General features: G+C 26.3%; 1 protein-coding gene across 1 annotated transcript in view; it reads right to left on the reverse strand.

Annotated features, from left to right (window-relative positions):
* LOC132919876 (PR domain zinc finger protein 10-like) overlaps positions 1 to 19214 on the reverse strand; it is a 55282-nt gene that overhangs the window by 2892 nt on the left and 33176 nt on the right. Inside the window, exons 8-20 of the mRNA XM_060981781.1 lie at positions 12879 to 13064; positions 7693 to 7811; positions 7475 to 7632; positions 6819 to 6957; positions 6454 to 6588; positions 5983 to 6094; positions 5091 to 5209; positions 3898 to 4022; positions 3603 to 3771; positions 3147 to 3344; positions 2974 to 3057; positions 2601 to 2853; positions 260 to 351 (exon numbers count right to left, since the gene is read on the reverse strand). Coding sequence (XP_060837764.1) covers positions 260 to 351; positions 2601 to 2853; positions 2974 to 3057; positions 3147 to 3344; positions 3603 to 3771; positions 3898 to 4022; positions 5091 to 5209; positions 5983 to 6094; positions 6454 to 6588; positions 6819 to 6957; positions 7475 to 7632; positions 7693 to 7811; positions 12879 to 13064 — 1889 coding nt within the window. The remainder of the gene's footprint in view (positions 1 to 259; positions 352 to 2600; positions 2854 to 2973; positions 3058 to 3146; positions 3345 to 3602; positions 3772 to 3897; positions 4023 to 5090; positions 5210 to 5982; positions 6095 to 6453; positions 6589 to 6818; positions 6958 to 7474; positions 7633 to 7692; positions 7812 to 12878; positions 13065 to 19214) is intronic.

The raw sequence follows: 19214 nt of genomic DNA on the forward strand, positions 1-19214 counted from the left end.
TAAGCTGGTGCACTTAATCCCCAAATTCATCACAAACACCACCAACAGACAGTCGTTATGAAGGGACAACGCTTTTGGAGGCACGCACACTAACGCTCCGTATGAAATATAATATAACCATTAATCCGACTGGGGTTCTGCACACTATGTACAATATACACGTACGTTTATATTATTGCATATCATTACACCCGTTGTAATCCGCAACGGTAAAATCGATCGCACACGCGTTATATAAAACAGTATTCACCAAGCTTACTTTTATGGGCCGTTTGATGGCTATTATGCTGCCCGGCTCGATTGGATTGTCCAGCTGTATGTCGGTGGCCGTTAATTCGAAACCGTCCGTATCTGTAACATACACAAATACAAATAACGTTAACGATAACTATTAACGACTAATAACATTTTCGCCGACACACATGGGTTCGTGTGTTTTCGCTCCGAATTGAGGCCAAATTTAAATACAACTAAGCAACGTCTACTCGTGTCCATGCACTGCAGCATGTGTGCTTATTCAAGCATACTTGACAATATTTTTTTGCTTTGCACACTTGATTAACCGGAAATTAAATACCACCCACCAACTTAAAATATCAGACGTTGTTTGTCGCATCATTTAAGTTGATGTACACGATTGATAAAAATCAATAATATTACAACTTCAATGTCTGAAGAGATTAATACATTTAGATTACAGTAAATGATTTAAATAATACATTAACGAAATTACCATCAAGAGAATATAGAAAGATTTAACTTATTATTTTTAGAGTTGGGTTTCTTCGCAATCAAATATAAGCCGAAGTGGAATTTGTAAAAAATAAATAACAAAGACGTAGACAATCTACCTATTCAAAACAATACATTTAAATCTACCATCACGCTTTTAATTATAGTTGCCTAGGGTGATAAGGAAAATAATCAAATATTGTATAAAACAATATCGTTAGAAATACAATAAATAACGTAACATGACAAAGTTAACATATACAATTTGGGGTACAATAATCATAATCTCAAAAGGTGCTTATCGCTATTATCCGCTTTAAAAGTTTGAAACATTTTTTTCTACATCACAAATTAGTAGACATTTCATAAAATATTCATAGTTTAATCCGTTAAAAATAATAACATTTTTAAGTAAATAGACGTGAGATCTTTTAAATGGTATTTTTTTTACAACTTTGTATAGTTATTAAAGTTAAAAACCGTAATCCGATTATAATTCTGAATAATTTAGATTCAGAAAACTATTATAAAATACATGTACAAAAATATTTTCATATACTTTTATTTATAACTGGGTATAACCTTCAGAGTTACAACAATAGTTATAACTCACAGAAAACTGTTTTTTTTTTTTAGGAAAATAATTAAGTATAATGTATAATTATAACATTTTTTTGCTGGATGAAAATAATTTAGTTAGTATACACCACATATGTACGTACGTGATGTGGATGCTGCATACATTTCATTGCTCGTAGCATCAAAATACCCATGTAATTAATTCAGTTAAATGATAGTTTAATTACTGAACACTAAGATAACACGCAGTAGTTTAGTGCAAATGTGTGCTAAACGAAAGTATGGAATAAATACGGTACATGGTATACAGATTTGATTAGAGCCTAATGTCTGTGAAAAGTAGTAGGTATCAGTGTGTCTTTTACATTGTAAATACTATTATAATAATATCATTCATCGGTAAATATATTATAATATCATTATGTTTATAAGTATAGTATGCGACATGAATGTAAATTTAACACTAAATAATATAACTATTAGAATAGTTGAATTTTATAATGCAGTAAAAAATGACATATTTCAGTCAAATCAACGATGAGTATCAAAACAACGCACACTATTTAATCAAAAAAAATATGTTTAAAAAAGGTTAATCAGGTAAACTTAAATAATCAGTTAAAAGGTAATTTAATTATATTTTAAGAGCTGATTATCCAAAACTTTATATTTACATTATTAAATTCCACTATTATATTATTATAATATAACTGCAAAATATATAATACTGGCTGTATAACCTTACTTTGTCAAGGGAAAAATAAACAAACATAAAATACTGCTACTAAATGAATATATTTTGGTTTAAATAACCCAAATACATGGGAAAATCGGTATACCTTACTTTGTAAATTAATTTAACCGATATGATTAAATGTGCAATCTAACTGTAATAGATTGGATTTAGCAGTTGGTATATGTTATATACTATGCTTTAAATATTCTTGGTATATTAAAAACTTTTAGAAACTTTCGTAAACATTTTTCAAGTAGTTTTTAAATTTATAAGAAAAAACACAAGGACGTGATCCTTGTTGTAAATTTCAAATAATAAACTATAAATTAAACATTATTTTCCTTTATTCAAAATAAATAAAAAAAATTAAAATAACGTTTTCTGTAACTAATTTTACACGTAAACAAACTATTATTCGATTTTCGTTAGAAAAATAGGTACTCTTTTTGTACATAATATATTTTTATTTATTCATTCTTTAAGGAAATAATGGGTTTAACAGAATGTGTACGGCTGGGAGCCCATGATAGATATAAATTTAAAATACACTCACCTGTAAACTGAATATTGACTGTTTGAGGGGGATGTTCCATTTTTTTAACTTTATGCCCCAATTTTTTTGATGGTTGTGGTTCTTGTAGAGACGGAGGCAACAAGTGATAGTGATGAGCCCGTTGGTGTCTTAAAAGTTTATGTCTTAGCACGTATTGTTTGTAACACCACTGGCAACTGTGCGCTTGGGACGACCCAGTGGCAACAGTGCTAGAATCCACTTGATTGGACGGGCTGTCATCAATAGTAACCGTCTAAACACACAAGAATTAATTGATGAATAAATTAATATTAATATTAATATTCTTATGAACTGGTTAAAATTAAATGTCATACTAATAATACTATATCATTATTTATTTTCTACTTCTTACTTTATCAGTTGGTTTTTCAGGAAGTTCGCAATCCGGGTGATTTTTAAGTATGTGCGATTTCCGTTTGGCATTCGTTTTATATATCTGAATCAAATTTAAATATTGTAATAACAATGAACTAAACCCCCTAATTACGGAAATATAATAAAATTTAAGATATGCCATATAATTACTTTATCACAGTACAAACACATGTACATTTTAGCTTTAGGCAACACCGGTTGGTTGAGTGACGGTACAGAGTCAAGATTTATTTCAGGGTGTCTCGATACTAAATGATTGACATAAACGCCTCTTCTTTTAAAACCCACCAAACATTTATCGCATCTGAACTCCGAACCTTCATACTCCAACATTGTTTTTGTTGTTTTCTATAAAATATATATTATTTAATTTAATACAATTGAAATATTTAGAAATAACGAAATTGCAATAATTACGAATACTACAACAATGGAATTTATTGTTATGTATAAACATAACTATAAAGCATGACATTTTTCTGCACATAGTTTTATCAACTAAATTAGAAATTTCATAAAATACAATGTATTGAAATGTAATATGTATTCGATAACTGTATAGGACAGGTAATGAATAAATTATTATAATTTACAAATAAATATTACTAATTGAATTTGTTGTGCTTTTCTCGTTGCTCTAGCTTCTAATTTTAATTGAGTTTTCGAAGGTTTTTTCTTGGAGTAATGAACTTTGTTCATATGTATTTTTAGTTTGTCTTGCCTCTTGTACTGTTTACCACACATGGTGCACAAAAAATCCCTTTGGTCCGAATGGCTGTGAATAAAGTAGAAATCGAATGTATATTATATAAATACCAACGATTAAGGTCTGAAGCATTTATATACTATTGTGGTAATAAGTACTATTAATTGCATGCATATAAATGTCCATAATAAATACCTAAGCATGTGTAAATTGAGATTGAAACGACTGTTGAACGAACTATTGCAATATTCGCATCCAAACTCAATGCCATGATGCCGAGCTCGGATGTGCTTTCTGATCAATTTATAAGTATTAAATTGCTGCGTGATAAAAACAATAACAAAATTAAAACATTTTGTATTCATTCATCAAAATACAATTGCGTCTATTTATTTAAGTCATGGTTATAAATAAGTAAGCATAAAAGTATAATCATATAGATTATAATGCCCCTTTCCATTGAGATAAAAAAATATGCCACTAATTAGTAATTAGTATGAATTTGCACAATTATTTGTTCGCCCTTAATAATGAATTATTTATAAATAATAACACGATGACGTTACGCCCATAGCCCTTCCCCCTCCCCTTAAACACTCACACATACACGAGTGAAATAATCACTTTTTTTCATCGATTATTAGCATACCATTAGCATTAATTTACATTATATTTGTTATAGCGTCATATCGATTCATCAATAACTCACATTTCTTACTAGAGGATACACTGCGCAGGACATAATTTACACATTTGATATATTTTACATTAACATTGCAAATATAATATAATAAGTGCAATTATAATATTATACAATATAAATTTTCAATAATATTACTACATATTTTGATTCTTACAGTAAGGATTATAATGAGTAATTTGTAATATTTATTTTTAATTTTATTAAATTTTATAACAAATAGACCGGTGCGTAAATATATAACTAAAATAATGATTTTAATAATTAAGACCATTGTTTTATATTTTTTTTTATAACTATATTTATTCAAATTATTAAACCATAAAAACTATGAGAAATAATTAAAGAACACCTGTTAAGCATAATGTATACCTGCGTATATACAATGATTTCGCATAAAACTATAAGAACTGAACTTAGTTTAATTCTATCTAGTGCATCCTCTAAAAATAAATGTAAGTAAGAGTTAATAAGTAGTAGTTGATAAGATAATTCGATAAAACACTACAAAATAATATTGTAGTATAAAGTGATTACTTCACATTTGGGGAGAAGGCCCCCGTGCTAATTAATAAATAACTCGTAAAGAAGGGCATGAAATTATACATATTCATGCTAATAAGCGGCATTGTTTTTTTTAAAGTTAAGTCAGAGGAGGGACAGTTTAATATACATAATATAATCGTACGAGTGGGCACATCGGGCAATAGAAGATGTTGTTCACCGCGTGCGAATATACGTGTCCCTTTAATGATTTCAAATCGACAAACGTCAAACGGCACATGGGACAGTCGTAAATTACACCCTCTGAAATGAATATAAAACATTATTACACAACTAGTTTTATTCTTTTATGCGAACAATAACATATAAATTGAAATATTATAAGATGTTGTAAAAGTGCTACACGCGTGCAATCCTATGCAAAAGAGCTGACGAATAAAACGAAAATTTAAAATAAAAATTAATTTATTATCATACTTCTGTTAAAATACCTAACAATGAATAAATAGTTCAATAGTTAAATCGATAAACTAATATTATTGTGTTATGCATTGATTGCTACACGTCTGTGCTTGTATCTCTAACGTTACACGGTATTCAATGTGATAATATGACGTGTTTAGTTCTATAATAAAGTCAATCCAATTATACGGGTAGCAGCTTAAATCGTATTATTTCACTCTGTAAGAAATTTGAGTTTCCTAAATATATAATAAATAATAACAGATTATAATAATTATGTAAAGACATGGAGATTTATGGATAAATAGATATTATAATTTTCCTTTTTTGTAATGAGACAAAATTAGAGGTAAACCCGTTAAACCGTATTTGAAATGAAACAAAAGTTTAAAGAATAACAATTATTATAAACAGTTAAATAAATAACAATAATGAACCATAATGTATTAGCGTATAACTATAATTAAATCGAAGTGATCATGTACTCGTGTGGTAATCAAAAAGAGTGGACACAATTGTATAAACTAATAATATAACATGACAATTCTTAATAGGTACCAATAATAATAATAACAACAAAAAATCAATCTATAATAATTAAATATTATACCAACCAAAATGAGTGCGCACGTGACACGTTAAGACGACAGTGTTCATAAAACGCTTGTCACACATGTTACATTTATAAGGCTTAAGATCATTTTCCTTGTGTTTTGCTTGATGTGCCTAAACAGATAAAACGTAAAAATAAAATAAAAATAACAAAATGACTAACAAAAAGGGACAAATTAAATTTTAAATAAAAATTGCATTAAATGTACAAACAAGTTTATTGGTACACATAAATTGTATATTTTATTACCTATGGATTGACGTTTACTGTTAATATGTAATAAAACGTATGAGTACCTATAGGTATGTATCGTTAAAATACATACGATAGAATTAGACTTTTAAATTTGTAAGTATCTACTTCAAAACTATTTATTTTGAATGGTAATTTTTGTCCGGTTGTATTATCCACATTTTTGACAAAAAATCAGAAAGTTTATTATTATTTAAATATAATTCATATACAAACTAACCTTTAGATGAATAGCATTCCTATATCTTCTTTCGCACTGATAACAGTTGTAAATGGTACCACCTAGGCCCATTCGATTATCCGTGAAACTGTGTATGTAAACGTGTTTAATTAGTTCTTCAGTTAGATGAAACTCCTAAGAAACACAGTAACAACAATATTATAAAAAGTATGTGGAAAAAAATTGAATGACAAACATAAGACGAGCATCAACATATAGTGCTAAAAAAAAAAACGTTTGTCCTTAACCACAACATTTTTAAGTCTAATTATTAACAAACTATTGAATGCCCAAAACGGAAGGTTACTTAGATTTAAATTAAGATTCTTAGTATCCACTATACATCTAAATATTATCACACTTACAGAATTACATTCAGGACAACTGGTATCGGTTAGCGTTACTCGTTCGACATCAAACTCATCTTCGTGCATTTTGCTATGTATTAAAATTGTCTCGCGTTTTGAGAATTTCAAATCACAGGCTACACATATCCAAATATTTCTAAGAATAAAACAAGGACAATCTATTAATAATTACAATTTAAATAAAAAATATAATATATTGGAAAAGTAGGTAATCGCTTTGCTGTACAATACAAAAGTATGACTCATTAAGTAAGTATTGATTTTTAATGTAAATATAAAAATAATTTATATTATTTATTATAACAAAAACTGTCTAGAAAATAATAATAATAACAAAAAAATATTCAACAATTTTGAAGATTATTTTACACCATTTGTTAAAAAAACTAATATTAACATTTTTAAAAATTTCAAGAATTTACAGTAATTTTTTTTTTTTTTTTAATAACAAAAAAATTAAATTAAATCAATTAGAATTAAATAAACTAGTTGTACATTCAAAATTCCCATATTTCTTTAATTAATGGTTTATGATAACAGATAAAAAAAAAATAAAATACCCCAAAATTATATAATCAAATCAATGCATTTATCGCTTCTCTCTGAATTTAAAATCCACTCAATATATACCAAACACTACTACAATAACTTACTTGATACTATTGTTCGATCTTAATTTCATTCTATTGTTGTTTTTAGAATTATTCTGTGCATTGGTGCAAAGATTACATTGTGCATTATTTTTTCCAAATCGATTGGATAATTTTCTTTTTATTGTCATATGCTTACAATTCGTTGATGATATTCTCATCTAGAAAAAAATCAAAAATGTTAAGTCAAACTTTTTAATTGAATACCGTTAATAACAAACCATTTTTCCTTTGCTTGTTATGTTATTTCTAAAATTATCAGACTGTCTGTACAACTCCTGCGATATTTTCAGCGATTTAAACGGTTTTCTTACATGAGGAGAAATGCCTTGATTGTTTTCTAAACAAACATTTTAATTCATTATATTTGTTACATTTTTCAAAATTCAAATAGTACACTATTGACACAAAACTATATTTACAATATTAGTATAGTCTTTGACATAGACTTAAATACAGATTTGTATATAATAATAATAATATAATATACCTATATTATTTAATATATGCATTTAAAAATGTGAATTAAATACAAGCAACATTTCATACAATTTTATTTAGTATACCATTTTTTAAAGTTTAATGTTCAATATGTATGCATAAATATTTTCAGAAAAAAATATTTTGCCTCAAAGTATGAAATTTATAAATGAGTTTCGATAAAAAAAAAATTATAATACAATAAAAAATAATTTTATTCATAACGTCTAACTGGCAATATAATACCTATTTCAAGCTATATAAAATATTTGATTAAAAACAAAAATACACAATAATTAACTAAAAATGAATTTATTATACCTACCAAGATATTTTACCAACAGCCTCAATATTTAAGCAATATGAAGCCCATAAAGATATGATCGAATGGAGTATAAAATATAATATACATAACACTATTTACTTTAGTGAAATTACGAACTGAAAGTTTTAAACTCAAACCTAACCATATGCTAAATAGTTTATTATTTATTATAACTTTATGTTAAACATGTATTAAAATATAGTTATCTGATCAAAATTCCATTTTTAAATTTAAAAATTATTTGGCCAGATTTTGTTTATTATCAAAAATCAGGATTTATAACGTCATTTTTTGTATTTGTCTATGTGTAGATAGTAGAAAATTATATACATTAACTACTAATATCATGTTAGGTCTGTTAGGTCACTCCTAGTTGTACGCCACTTAGGTTGTAGGTAATTATGAATTAATAAATTTGTTGGGTAGTCCAAAATTATAACGTTGCAAGAATTAATTACAGTCAAAATCTGCATTGATATATACATTTCACGTATATATTTCATCGTAATAATCAAGTATGCTGTTTGCACTATATTTAAAAAGGAAATTAACAGTGCAAAATATAATCGAAGTGTATGCCATCGTTAAAATACATATAATCGTGTTAATTTAAATATAAATACATATCATTTACCGTGTCTACGGCGAATAAAAATAGGTAAAAACCTACAATTAACATAGTAAACAGGTATATAAAAGGATATAATATTCAACAATAATAAATAAATCAGCCTATATGTATAAACTAGACATGAACTATGACTTCTAATAGTACATAAATAATTATGCGTATAATTCAGTTTTTAAGTTTAATCCGTGTATAGTTGAAATCACGCCCAAAATCATAACACCTATTTGTCAAATTAATTTTACCGTCATATTACAATAATAAAACTATAAATTTCTATCTCTCTTTTTATTTTATCTACGTACTTTACTTCGTTCTGACAACATAATATTATACAGTGAGAATTTATTTCACGGGATCGTGAGGATAGCATTACTTTCTCCATTAAAATGTGTACACACAAACAACAAATTTCATTGGAATCACAAAATATGCTTACAAGAAATCGTTTTCATTACTTCGATTGATATACTCGATAAACAATGTTAATCGTACGTGAAAAAAAATAGTATATACAATATAGTATATTTTATATGTAAAATATAATTTATAATCTAACATATTTTTCTATTATGGCCAGTAAACAGAATAGATATCTTATAAACACTAATTTTTAGGTCAGACAGAAAATTTCCGATCAAAATAAATGTCCAGAATCTTCAAAAACATTAAACAAAATAAAGTATAAAATTATATTAAATACCGGATGGTTTAAGACTTGAAATAAATAACTAGTAGTTTTTTTTTTAACGAATTTGGAAGTTGACTACTAAAATATACCAACATTTTTTTTTTTAAACAACTGTTTCTTAATTTTAATTAATGTCATTAAAATTAGTACAAATTATTCGAGTCAGTTAGAACGACACGAAAAACTAAAGGTTTTTAAAACTCACTAGGAAATATAAAAGTAACTTAAACATTTAAAAAATAAACTTTTAATTACTTATAAACTAAGATCTATATAATTTTTGGGAACTAATTTAAGAGAAAAGGGGATATAAGCAATAGTGAAAATCTAAAAAAATTGAAGTTGTTCTTAACTCGCCCATTTTAAAAACCTACAAACAAACTTGAAATTATGAACTAATTTTGCCTATACTTCACACGCAACTGCAGAGTAAGCGATTATAACGCACAGAGCACTGTTTCTGATACTATGAAACGGTAAAAACTAGTTTTATAGTTACTATTCAAATCATGATACGAAATATACGTTCGACCATAATAATTAGTATTAATATAAGTATAAAATTATAGGTATATCCTGTCCTAACTCCTAACATAAATTCACACAATTTAACCTAAATTAAATATCGTATAAATATTTAATTCTATACATTTTACTTTAATATATTATATTCGTATGATTTGTAATTTAATTTTAAGTTTTTAAAAAATAATGATAATGTTTAAAAGAAATATTTAGTGCTATACAGCACTCTCGAAGTATAAAATTATATGTATACATGTCAAGAGTAGCATGCATAGAAATTTTATACAAGCGACTACAACTTTACTGATCTTTAAAAAAACGTTAAATACCTTTAAACGTTACTAAAAAAATATTTTTATAATTAACTATTGTTGTGTAAATACGCGTTAAGTTCATAATAAAATAATTATTTTTAAATTTGTATATATGATAAGTTTATAATTTCACTAATGACTAATGAATGCATTTTTGAAGAACTATTTTAATTATAATTGGTATTTGAATTTAAAGATTACTTACAATTTAATACTTGTATGGCCCTATTAAAATATTATTATTTTGAATTGAAACTTGATTGTAGTAATTATTTTATTATTGTTAATTTTGTATGAATTTAATTTACAAATGTGTTATTGTGTAGATTATAAGAATTGTAAAGTTTTATTATTTAATTATTTTATAATGCCAATATAATAATACTAAAATGTGTTTATTGAATGGAATTGAAAATCTTGATGATCTGTTTTGGTCTTTCAAACGTGTTCTGAGATTGGTTAAACCACTGTATAATATATTTATTTGTGTAATTCGCAGAATCTCTATATTTGTGCCCCGGAGACGACAGTTCAAAAGGAATATGCTGCATTTACGCTTTTAGTCGGACAGACTAATTTGTGTATGAGGACACAGTAGTCAGTCTCTGTGCAAGTATTAGAGCATCCAAACCAAGTAGAGCCTTCAAAACATTAAATTAAAATTTGTAATTAACTCAAGTTAAACTAATAACTAATTAATAATGAAGCTATTTAAATCTGTGTCGTTATAAAAATTTTAAAGAGTATACTTTTCCAAATGGTCCATAAAAAAATATAATTGTAAATGTTGTTTAGAGAGTTAAAATAGGATCTAATATTTGATTTTGAATTCTGAATGGAGAGAAAGGGCCATCGGTTAAAAAAAAATCACACAACATTGTAAAATCAAATACATTCATTACTTTGCTCAGAATCTAAAATAACTGGTACCTGTCAAACAATAGCACTAAAAAATATCATTACAAAATAATGGTCACCTAATAATACCATAGTTGTTATTTCGCAGCTTATTAGTCTACAATATCGTTAAATATAAATTTCAAACAAATTATAGTATAATATTAAAAATAGTAGGTATACGCTAGTGTAAAACAACAAAACATAGACTGAAAATGTTATTTATAATTATTAAAATTATATTAAAACCTATAGAATATTCAAGTATAAGATGGCAAGTAATGTAAAAATCCAAATTGTAAATGGATATTTTAGTCTGAGCACTGAAAGTATTATTTACTATTAAATTAAAGTAAACTAACAGAGGATAATTAATATTTGCCCTACTACAACTTTTTTTATCGACATGATATGATGAAGGAGTGGTGTTGATGAAAAAAAAAAGAAATCAGAAGTAGATTTCGACCAAATAAGATAATTAAGTACCTAATATGTATAGTTAGTACGAATCGCAGTTCTCCTTAAGGACGATAACAAAAATCAAATCAAAATAAGAAAAAAAATCCAAAATTTAAACAAATCTGTTTTAAAAATTTCATTATAACAATGTTAATGTTTTTACAATTTTTTTTAAAGATTTATATCAAACCGAGGACTATAATATATCATTTTAGTTTTTTTTTCTTTTGTAAAATTTAAATACACTAATTTCATTAAATTATTTATTCTTGATATAATACGATTTTCTACATTTGATTAATTTAACTTGCTATTTTAGAAACGGATTGCTCGAATTTGTTTTGATTACGTATAATAATGTGGTAAATTTAGTTTCAACATATAATATCTCGTTATTGAGTAGTCCACTGTAATGGACGTGTTAACAATTAATATTCACCTGCATATAAACCCTATCATCAATATCGAGCATCCTTCAAATCCATAGCTTAAAGGTACAAAGTACGTACTCAATAATTTTTTCTACTACACAGCTTTTTGTCATCCCTTGTTGAATATTATGTTGTTTGAAGTAGGTACTTATTCTACATAAAACCTTTGTATACACGAATGATACACATAAAAAAAACTTAATGATATCGAATTGAAAATATTGTGTTTTTAGTTTTTACAAAGGTATATAATTAATTTTTTCATTAAATCTTATACATTTAAACATTCATTGTCAAGTGACTAAGATTAAATATTTTGACTACCTTATCCAATAAAAATCAATATGTCATTGTTCAATAACAATATTAGACAAAATCAAACCTGCGTTTTTTTAATATTCAACTCAATTTGAGTATACGAGTACACCCAAGTAATATCATAATATTATTCAAAGTATAGTTTTGTATGGTTAAATCGAAATTAATTGAATTGATATCGTTAAAATACAATTTTATTTACGTTGATAACGTTGTAAGTACTAGCTGTTAAGAATTAAGACCTATAAGCCAATAGAAAGTAAAAACAAAGATAAATTACAATTAAGTTTTTTCAATTATAATTATTGATTTATTAATAATAATTAATAGTTTACTGACCTGCAGGTAATACATGTAAGCCTCGTTTGTGTGCATAAAATGTACTATAGCCAACGAGTAACTCTTCTCGTTGGTAAATTGCTCTTGTAGTCGTGAAATAAAGATAATCTCCGATTTGGTCAACAATCATATTCTGTTCTTGTTTCGTTTTTGCTGGTTGCACAAAACACATCCAATTGGATTTATCTGGATAAAACATAAAAATAGAAAATTATAATCAAAACGGAATATATTTAAATTTTAAATTGTTTTGAAAATGCTGTGCTTTAACAATAAGAAATATAATGTTACATTTATCGTTAACTTTATTTTTAAATAAATAAATATATATGTATACGTATAAGAAAAAACTGATTAACATGCATAAACAATACCACTGAATCCAGACCTGAAATCTTGAAATTTTGGACATTTATTTATCTCGAGCAAGCACTAAGAAGGATTTTTTTAAATTTAATAAGTGGTGTCAAAGTTAAGTATTTTTTTTCATAGATTAGTTCCATGCAAACCTTTTTATTTAATTAATTAAATAATAATATAACGGTCGTCAGAGTAATGGAATTCTACGTATGAACTGGAAATTATCCAACGCAGTTTTTTTGTTGAATAATCAAGTGGGTTGTTTGATTTAAATATAAGCCGTAATATATATATACCGGGTGATTCATTTACCATTAACCATTACTCACTATTTCAAAATTTATTAATGTTTTTGAAAATATTTTTCTTAAATAGTTTTTTTTTTTTTTTTATTGAACTTAAGCCCGGCGACTAAGGCCATCAGCTGTTGTAGGGGTTATGAAATTGTGGTAGGGATTTAGTGGTATGGTAGTTTGTGTTACGGTTGCAAACACGTGTATATATGTGGCAAGGTTTTTAACTACTAAGAACCCGAATGGTCACCCATCCGGGTACTAGTAGCTGTGGCCGTTACTTACTCCCAGTCGCATTCCACGACTGGTAGCAGCCAACGCGCCACGCCAAGCCACAAACAATAGTTTACTGTTGAAATAAAAAAACATATTTTAAATTTTTTTGAAAATTTCAATACATAAAAATCGAAATTCGGACGAGTCGTACTTATAAATATTTAATTTAGGTGAGCGGTATGGAATACGATACCGCGATAATCTGCGAACTATTGGTCTATTACTCCGCTAACCAATACTTTAAATAGGTATACGTATAACTCATAAACTAGGTACTCGTCCAAATTAGGATAAAGAAAAAATTAGGAATTTATATTAATTAAAATATTAAAAAACATTATCAACAATTTTAATAAATTTTGTAATAATAAGTGGTTCATAATAAACGAATCACCTTATTTTTACTATTACATTTCATTATTATTATTAATAATTAATATATTTTGCTTAACAATCTTGTAAGACAGTATTGATCCACTTTATTAATCATCAAAGTCTCGCCATTTGGTTAGGTCCATATCCACATGTTACATATTTTTTTTTAAAACAATGAATTCAACAACATAAAATGACATCCATAACATTCCTCCAATATATTATTATAAATTATAAATTATAATAAATAAAATAAAATATTGAATGCAAAATTAAAAATAGATAAATAATCAATTCAAGCTTATAATAGACAAATAAATTTAAAATCTAATTGAACCTTTTATATTAATTAAAAACGTATAAACTAAAAATTAAAAATAGACGTGTAAACGTCAATACCGGATACGATTTTGAATGATGTTTTTATTCGGGACACAGACGTAATATAATTATACAGGTGATTTTTCAAAATCAAAGATGGTTTAAAGAATAACGATTAGTATTATGCCGAAGCTGAATACTTAGTCTTATTCGAACAAACACTGTAAATTAGTAGTCGGCTAAGAATGCTTTAATTAAGAGCAAGCTATCTGATGTCCAAAGTATTTTAATACGTGTTTTTCCAAGCTCTTTATTATACATAATGAAAATCTATAACATAATTTATAAAATATTTACATAAATTATCTCCGAAAAAATAATTGCGGAGTAACATGAACAATTTTTTTTTTTTTTTATCCAGTTAAAATGAACCAATAAATACTGTAAATTACAATAATTACGGATCTATAATATATTAATAATTCTTTAAGATCATATTTCAAAAACCAAATTTTTAAATAAGTTCTTAACGGGAACAACACCGTGATACATCCTGTATAGAAACTATTCAGAATTTAAATTTACCAAAGTTAATAAAACTAATTTAAATCGTTGAAAGAAAAAACGCAAAAAATTACTTACCTACCTATCCAAGAATAATAAAAACCGTTAGGATAATAAAAAAACGGCAATAGGTTCGATAGAGTTTTACATTCAAACATACACACAAACTCGTATTAATATAATATGGTATATAATGGTAACTACAATTCAAAACTTGTACCGGTTCGGTCAGATCTTACCAAAACTATAATAATAATTTATACACAGTATCCACTATTCGTAAACATTTACGTTATTATTATTTTTTTAAACATTTTGGTGCATACTGAGACGAGACAACAGACATTTTATTCATTCAATAATCACTGGATTTATTTTTATCCTCGTTTGAAGATTTTAACCATATTATCACGAAATCGTTTTTTACTTTATGTTTCACTTTCTCCCACCGTGGACAACGCACTATACACTCTGATAAATGGACAATATTATATTATAATTATACGGTTCCAGTTCAGAGTACATCAGTTTACATACGGGTAGGAAGTAGGTGATAAATATAACGACCACATTCTCAAACTACACCGGACATAGAAAGTAAACGAAAAGAAAAATATAGTTCCTAACAAATCAATTATAATCGAACCGAGAATTTGACTTTATAAATAAATGTTAATCCACCTGTACAGTTATTAATTATTATTAGATGCGCATGCAATCCGAATGGATTATTGGGAAACATGTGATAATTGTGAAAAATACCGGCTTTTATATAAAGGTAGTATCCAGTTGAAAATCCACACACGTGACTTATACGTATGTTGGAAAATATTTATCTAATAAAAACAATTTAGAAACATATTATATTATATTTTGAATTTTAAGCAATATAATGTATAAAACTGGTTTATTTTTCTACAAAGGTATATAGTTAGTTCAACAAACTAAAGAGTGTTACGGTAAAAACCATAATTAAAAACAACAAAAAATATTACACGAACAAAAATAATAATGTCAAGTGCATATAATGTGTAGAATATGCAATGTGCATAATACCATATTATATTATATATTTTGTATATTACTTATACATATTATTTTCATTGCCCATCAATGTTAAATAATATTTGTATTCACCAAAAAACTGGATCTATAGATCCAGAATGACGACTCGTAAATTATAACGGCGTTATTATATTATATTATAATCTTATAATGTTGTATAATATTATGCCATTGATTTACGAAATTAAATATGCATAAATGTATAGAGTTTTATCTTCTGACGTAATAAATGTATGTAACTGTAAACTTTAATTCAAATCAATTTAAGAGGACGTAACACTGAAAAAAAATATGGCATAACATGATTTCTTACTTTTAATAATACGAGTTTAATGAAGAGATACAGTGTAAACACCTTTTATAAAAATTATAGAGAAGAATTTTATCTAATATAATATAGAACCTGATTTTTTATAATTGTATTCATTTGATAGATATTTAAAACGATAAAAAATAAAAAAATTTAAAATGAAACATTGAACCATCAAAATCGGGCTCTTAATATTCTCGATTAAATTCTCTTTTATACGAGTAATGTTTTTCATATGCCCAATTGTTGGAAGACCGAAGAACAAGACCATGTCTTACGGTAAAAATTTGTGCTACGCCCGTAATCAGCGGCAGCCTTTGATACTAAGTGTGTTCATGACGTCATTACTTCACACGCTTTACTGTTAAAACTAGTTTTCCTATCGCGACAGCACATGGCTTATAAATATACTAATGAAAAATAACAAATACTTAGTACAAAAATGTATTTTATTTTTATTCTGAGTTTGATAATTTATTTATAATATAATAATATATTCTTATGTGTTTAAAAAAATAAGTTTAAACTAATATTAAATTTTGTACGAACAACTTGTAAAAAGAGGCCCGCAGTTTTTAAGTTGTGATAACGTGTTTTTTTTATTATTATTTAGTAATCGCTAAGTCTCTATGTAGTGTAAGGGTTAGGCGCCATGTTAGAATGCGACATTATATTCTTTTAGCTTAATTTGGAGTTTCATTATATAGATTATTTCGTTAGTGTTCTATACAAAAAATGATTAAGTATATATATAGGTATGTTAATTTTTTAGGATTATTTTTTCAATAACACAGGTAAGAAGTGAATTAATTGGATTTATTAATGATTTTAAATGATTAATAAATGTAACAAGTTGATTTTTAGTTAAAAGTTTTAAAGGAACAAAGGAATGTCTATTGAGTAAATTAATAGTTTATCATTAGTGTTAGATATTTCTGGCTTAGGTAATTTGTATCTAGAACAATGATTAGCTGATCGTAATTTCCAGAATTTATTGAAATCTTTGTTAACATGAGGTTAGGTACATTTGGTTTGTTTATTTTATCTTTTTGCACTGAGTTAAGATGTGGCATTCAGTTTTCATCACAATAAACACACTTATGATGGTGGTTACAATAAGCACGAGTGTGGCTATGATAACTTCTACTTTAAATTTACAGAAGTACAGTGAAATTAATTTGAAAATTCGGAAATTGCTATAAAAAAATATATGATCGATAAAACATAATGCGCTGAGGTGACTTGGTTGACATGTAAATTACATTTATTGTGTTCCTTGTTTAAGCCATAGATAAATAATTCCTCTCAGATTCAGATACAAAATAATTCAGTTGTACAGTTGTACGATGCAAATTTTTAATGATTATTCTATATGCTCGTATAATAGTAGTGTAATAGTGTAGTATAGTAGTATAGTAGTTCTTTATATCCAGTACTAATTATATCATAAATCATGTATTATGTTAAATGACGCTAGCGGAGACAAGAACGAACCAGTTAACGTTAACCATACATTAGTAATGGATCATTATATAAAAATAGTGTTGTTAATTTTGTTTTGTTTTTTTATTATTACCTATAATTATATTTTGTTTCCCAAATGATCATCGATACTTTATCTTGACCGCAATAAAATCTATCTACAATCTTGTCGTAGCCCTAAGAGTGTATAATTTGCAACATGGCTAACCCTCTCTATGCTGTATTTTTCTTTCAGTAATTTAAATAATTTTTACCATCTGATGCAAAATTCTTCCATAAAATAAATGTGTCACTGCGATTAACTATCGCAACATAAAACTACACATTTTAAGACTGAAGAATATTGCAAAATTAGTTGTAGTGAAATTTTCAAACCAATTACAATAATACTGACTTATTTATAGTAAGCTTAAAGAATCAATTTATTTTTTGAAATAGTAAAACGGTTGATAACCACTACTGTGATAAATCGGCAAATAAACACAAATAGGTATGCTTCATTATTCTTGTCAGGCGGTGAGACAACCACCACACGTGCAAAAAACCATCATACATGTGTCATTACAACAAAACAATTGACAAATGCTATTAAAAACGATATTAATTTATTAATTTATTACATTCGAAAATTTTATAAGCCATACTACCATAGCATCAATAAAATGAAATAAAATTTCAAAATAAATGATTTATAAGAATAGAGCGTTATAATACTAATTTATGTATAGATAAAAATACGAAAATCAAAGAAATATGTAAAGAAATTTCAAAATGTTAATATTATTTTAACTAATAGTTTTATTTGAGAATTGACATTTATTTGCAAATTTACGCATAGGCAACCTAGGCACGTACCTAGGGCGCAAATTGTATTGTTACCAATTTAATATTTTTTTACTTTTTAGTGTATTATACTTATTTAATTTTTAACTAATAAAATAAGTTCATTATAAATTAAAATCATATTAGTTATGTGGGGTTTTTGCTTAGTCTATTAACTCTGCAAATACTAAAAAGTTACAAAACGTCAATATTGATTTTTTTGACGTACTTCACTATATGATAGTGTAATAAATTAGACTAATAGAGTAGACTCGTGAAAATGTTTATGATGTTGAAATTATTTAATTTTTCACAGTTGAAAAAATAGTTATTTTTGCTAGATTTTCATTTAGGGTGGTAGATTACCGAAACTGGAGAACGGAATTTATTATTTGGGTTGTTAGATTCACATTGTGAATTCACATCGACTCTTTTTAATGAAATTTTTATGTTCTTCTTAAGTAATTC

Source organism: Rhopalosiphum padi, chromosome 1 (genome assembly GCF_020882245.1).
Source record: "Rhopalosiphum padi isolate XX-2018 chromosome 1, ASM2088224v1, whole genome shotgun sequence".
Classification (NCBI taxonomy): Eukaryota; Metazoa; Arthropoda; class Insecta; order Hemiptera; family Aphididae; genus Rhopalosiphum; species Rhopalosiphum padi.